Raw genomic sequence first — 5,529 nt, 5'->3', positions numbered from 1 at the left:
GGAAGGTCTCAAGAGATATTGAGGGGGTGGGAGGCTCGGGACTGGAGTCAAGGATGACTCACACAGCCTTCTGGATACAGACACAGGCTGCATGGCGTGCGTCATGACAAGGACCCTGGAGGGGGAGCAGGTGGGGAAGATGAGGGGGTTTTATGCAAGTCGGGATTCAGATGCCTAAGAAACAACCAAGTGAAAAAGTCAAGTTGGCTGTTGGGATGTGTGGGCTGATGCTCCAAGAGAGGGCTCTGTAGAGAGCTCTGAGGACTGTTGACATCTAGATGGTAATTGAAACCTCTGGAAGAATGAGCTCATCCAGGCAGAGGATAAAGCAGAGAAGGCTGAGACCCAGAACTCAACCTTCACTGGCTACAGACAGGAGCCCGAGAAGCTGGCAGATGAAACCAAGAAGAGGAGAGAGGCAGGTAGCAACCTGGACAGCACAGGTCACACAGGTAGGAAGGAGAGTGTCTGGAGAAAGTAGCCATCCTCCGAATTATGTAAAACGAGGATGGGAATGTGTCCAGCTGATTTAGCAATACAGAAGTGAGAGATAGCATCTGCGGTAAAAATATAATTGACGATTACTCTTATCAAGTCCGAAGGAAAGAGACTATGTTCTAGGGACAGGACTGGGGAATCCTCTATAAGGCTGTGGGTGCCAGGGAGCTCATAGGTTATTGCAAACCTTTGTCAGGATTTCTTCTCTTTGGCAGAAAGGAAGTTGCCTGTGAAGAGTTTTGGACACAGAGAGAAAGAGTCTTGGAAAATAAGCTCTTAAAGCACCAGGGGCGCCTGGGTGGCTCAGTGGATTAAGCTGCTGCCTTCGGCTCAGGTCATGTTCTCGGGGTCCTGGGATCAGGTCCCCGCATCAGGCTCTCTGCTCAGCAGGGAGCCTGCTTCCCTCTATCTCCCTCTCTGCCTGCCTCTCCATCTGCTTATGATCTCTGTCAAATAAATAAATAAAATCTTTAAAAAAAAAAAAAAAGCTCTTAAAGCATCAGCTTAAGGACACGTGATTTAGCAAAGAAACCACCCAGATTTCCATGATTCATTCATTCAACGTGTTTATTGAGCCTCTTCTATATACCTGACCCAGAGACCTCAGTCCACTGACTATTTCTTGAGCTCCTACTGTATGCATTGCATTAGTTAATCTCTTAAGTCTTTTGTTGTTTAAAAATGTGAACTCTTGGGACTCCTGGCTGGCTCAGTCAGTAGAGCATGTGACTCTTGATTTCGAGGCCAAGAGTTCAAGCCCTACCTTGGGCATAGAGTTTACTTAAAAAAAAAAAAAAAGTAAACTCTCAGAGCAGTGGTTTTTCTTTACCCTTTATTGCCCAGCAAATGGGGAAAACCCAGCCATCCTTGTCAATTCGCCATTCTCCCAGTCTCTCTTGAGTCTATTCCCTCCACTTAGAATGTCCTTCAACTGCATAAATCCTCCTCACTTTCTTTCTTTTCTTTTTTAAGATTTTATTTCTTTTTTTGACAGAGAGAGAGCGTGTAAGCGCACAAGCAGAGGGAGCAGCAGTGGGAGAGGGAGGAACAGGCTCCCCGATGGACACGAAGCCCAGCCCGTTGCAGGGCTCGATCCCCGGACCCGGTTACCATGTCCCGAGGGGAAGGCAGGCACTTAACAGACTGAGCCACCCAGACGCCCAATACTCTTCACGTTCAAGGCCCAGTTCAGATGTCCCTTTCTCTGTGAACTTTCCCCAGTTGCCTCTAACAAATTTAAAACCTCCTTCTCAGGACTCCTAAGGGTCAGAATAGCCCTTGGCTTCCCTACATAGTGTTGGTTTCTGTGTGGAGCTTCTCTCTCCCTGTTCTGACTGTGCCTCTTCTTACACTCTCTGGTGCCAACTGGAGCACTTAGTAAATTTGTCAAAAATCAGCTACCGCCGCTCTAGTCAAAAGAGGGCTGTGTGTTCCACACTGGAAGGCTCAGGAGGGAGGACCTCAGTGGCTCAGCCCAGTTGTTGGTTTTCGGCTGGGGTGGTGATCTCTGGGTCTGAGGGTAGAGCCTGCTTGGGATCTCTCCTTCTCCCACTGCCCTCCCTGCTCATGTTCTCTCTCTCTCTCTCTCTCTCTCTCTCTTTCTAAAATAAATTTTTAAATTTCTTTTAAATCTTTAAATAAATAAATAAAAAGAGGGACGCCTGAGTGGCTCACCCCATTAAGCACCTGCCTTCGCTGGGGTCATGATCCCAGGATCTAGATTCCTGCATGGGGCTCCTTGCTCCACGGAGAGCCTGCTTTTCCCTCTGCCTGCCGCTCCCCCTGCTTGTGTTCTCTCTCTCTCGTTCTCTCTCTCTGACAAATAAACTATTTTTTTAAAAAGAAAGGGGAAAGAAAGGAAGAAAGAAAGAAAAGGAAGTCTCAGGCTGAACCAACTCAAAAACGTTCCCTTAGTGCCACCTGCTGGCTACAGGAGGTAGGACAGCTCCTGATCCAGGCTTTCTCTCCTTGTTCGCGGAGTCTTCTCATTCAACTTTTATTCTTTCATTCATTCATTCTTTCTTTTGTTCATTCTATGCCGGGCTCTGACTATACTGGTGAGCAAGACAAAGTCAGTTCCTGAGCTCAGGGAGTTTAGAATCTAGTGCAGAAAATAGGCTCATAACTGGAGTGTGCTAGGAGCTGTGATCCTGAATGTTTTGAGGAGGAGGGAAGGCGTCTGTTGTGCCTGTTCCTAAGGCTGCCAGCCCCAGAGGCCAAGACTGGGCATGATCTAAGCAGCATGTTGCCCTCTTGGCTACCTGGGTTCTCACTTAGGAGCACATCTGTGCCAGGCAGGTCCTCCACATCCCACGCTCCACACACTCCCAGTCACAATTTTTTTTTTTTTAAGCTTATTGATCACAACGAAGAAAAACAGTATACCACACCACAGAACAAACCAGTGTCTCTCTCAGTGCCTCTGAATGGCTGGGTCCTGGAATCCATGTCTTAAATTCTTAAGGCCCTAAAATTGGAACCACAATGTTAAAGCTGGGAGAGGCCTTCATCCTTTCATTCATTCACCTGTAAATACTTACTGAGTACTCATAAGTGCCAGACATGGTTTTAAGTGCTGAGAACATGAGAAGGAACATGAAAGATCATGGTATACACTCTCATGATGTTTTTATTCTCCTCAAGGAGATAGGAAACAGAGCGAGTGCACAACTTTTAAATACTCAATTTAAAAAAAAACAACACTCAGTTTTAATAGTTAGTCCTTAGTGTGACTCAAAATACAAAAAGATGCACAAGAAAAGCTTCCCACTCCTCCTCTAGCCACCTAGTCCCCTCCACAGAGGCAAGCAATGTTATCAGCTCCTTCTGCACCCATCCAGAGATCACAAATGTATGTACAAGCAAATATATTCTCTCCCCACCTGTATTATACACATGGCGGGTTTCGACACATTCTGTACTGTGCCTTGGGTTTTTTTCACTTAACAATTTATCTTAAGACATCATTCTATATCAATACACAGATTTTCATCTCTTTTTCCGTGGTATGGGATCCCACTGTGAGTATTGCATGACTGAAAATAACATTACATTGTGATAAATGTTAAGATGCAAACAGAAACTATGTAGTGAGCTGAATTTTAAAGTACCAAGGGAGATCTGGCTTTAGAGAAGATAGTCAGGAAAGGAAGTTCGCACTTAAAAAAGGACACTGATGCTGAGTCTTAAATATAAGAAGGAATCCACCAGGGGACCGTGAGGGAGGTGGAGGAACGTGCACACAAAACAGAGGCTTGTCAAGGCAGCAGTGAGCTCAGTTAGTGGAGTGGCTGGAAACCACTGTGGCCACAACCAGCTGAGCTAGAGGAAGCACAGAACCAGGGAGGAGGGGACCAGGGTAAGGAGCATGGGGTGGGGGAGGGATTCCAAGTGCAAGAGGAAACCAGTGGAGGGCCCAAGAAAGAAATGGGCATTTATATTTGTGAAAACACTTCACTTAGGCAGCTATGTGAAAGGGAGGGATTCGAGGGCAAGAGTGGAGGGGGGGGGGGTGCGGGGAGCAACCGCCTAGAGAGAGGGGAGGGCATGAGAGCACTAAGAGCGCTGGCCTGGTCTTGGCATAGAGTTCAGGGGATTGGACATGGGTGGGTGGACCTCCTAAGTCACTGTGCCCCGCTCCCTCCTTTTCCAAGCTGACCAAGCCTAATGCCTGGCTGGCCACAGGTCACAGGGCTCCTTAGTGACAGGTCCAGGCTGAGACTCCAAGGTTTCTGGCTCCCAGGTCAGTGCTCCTATCACTCTAGGAAAGCAGGAGTTGGATAGAAATTTAGGGATATTTTAGGGGATAATTTTAAAATTTAAGGATAGAAATTTTATCTTTAAATTTCTGTTAACCAGAAATTAGTGGCACATTTGGTTTTTAAAACTGCTTGATGAGGCCCCAGTCACTGAGCCGCCGCCGAGGACTCAGCAGCCTCCCCCTTGAGCCCCCTCGCTTCCCGACGCTCCGTGCCCCCCCCCCCCCGCCGCCGCCGCCTTCCGCAGGCCGTTTCCACCGAGGAAAAGGAATCGTATCGTATGTCCGCTATCCAGAACCTCCACTCTTTCGACCCCTTTGCTGATGCAAGTAAGGGTGATGATCTGCTTCCTGCTGGCACTGAGGATTATATCCATATAAGAATTCAACAGAGAAACGGCAGGAAGACCCATACTACTGTCCAAGGGATCGCTGATGATTACGATAAAAAGAAACTAGTGAAGGCGTTTAAGAAGAAATTTGCCTGCAATGGTACTGTAATTGAGCATCCAGAATATGGAGAAGTAATTCAGCTACAGGGTGACCAGTGCAAGAACATATGCCAGTTCCTGGTGGAGATTGGACTGGCTAAGGACGACCAGCTGAAGGTTCATGGGTTTTTTTGTTTTTTTGTTTTTTTTTTTTAAGATTTTATTATTTATTTGACAGACAGAGGTCACAAGTAGGCAGAGAAGCAGGCAGAGAGAGAGGAAGGGAAGCAGGCTTCGCTCTGGAGCAGAGAGCCCAATGTGGGGCTCGATCCCAGGACCCTGGGATCATGACCTGAGCCAAAGGCAGAGGCTTTAACCCACTGAGCCACCCAGGCGCCCCAGGTTCATGGGTTTTAAGTGCTTTTGGCTCACTGAAGCTTAAGTGAGGATTTCCTTGCAATGAGTAGAATTTCCCTTCTGTCCCTTGTCACAAGTTTAAAAACCTCACAGCTTGTATAATGTAACCATTTGGGGTCTGCTTTTAACTTGGACTAGTGTAACTCCTTCATGCAATAAACTGAAAAGAGCATAAAAAAAAAACTGCTTGATGAGGGGCGCCTGGGTGGTTCAGTGGGTTGAGCCTCTGCCTTCGGCTCAGGTCATGATCTCAGGATCCTGGGATAGAGCCCCACATCAGGCTCTCTGCTCAGCGGGGAGCCTGCTTCCCCCTCACCCCCTGCCTCTCTGCCTACTTGTGATCTCTGTCAAATAAATAAATAAATAAATAAAATCTTTAAAAAAAAAACAAAAACAAAAACTGCTTGACAATTTTTTATTAGCTTG

At 47.0% G+C, this 5,529-nt stretch overlaps 1 protein-coding gene across 1 annotated transcript; it reads left to right on the top strand.

The window, feature by feature from the left end:
* The first annotated feature begins 347 nt into the window (after positions 1–347).
* Positions 348–5,286, top strand: LOC309841649 (eukaryotic translation initiation factor 1-like). The gene is made up of 3 exons (XM_082684944.1): positions 348–452; positions 4,357–4,863; positions 5,089–5,286. The coding sequence occupies exons 2-3, from the start codon at positions 4,537–4,539 to the stop codon at positions 5,101–5,103; spliced, it is 342 nt and encodes a 113-aa protein (XP_082541070.1). The 5' UTR covers positions 348–452; positions 4,357–4,536; the 3' UTR covers positions 5,104–5,286.
* Positions 5,287–5,529: the final 243 nt, after the last annotated feature.

The sequence above is a fragment of the Mustela nivalis genome (assembly GCF_964662115.1).
Source record: "Mustela nivalis genome assembly, chromosome: 10".
NCBI lineage: Eukaryota > Metazoa > Chordata > Mammalia > Carnivora > Mustelidae > Mustela > Mustela nivalis.
The sequence above is the reverse complement of the archived record's forward strand: the minus strand, read 5'-3'. Positions and strand labels throughout refer to the sequence as shown.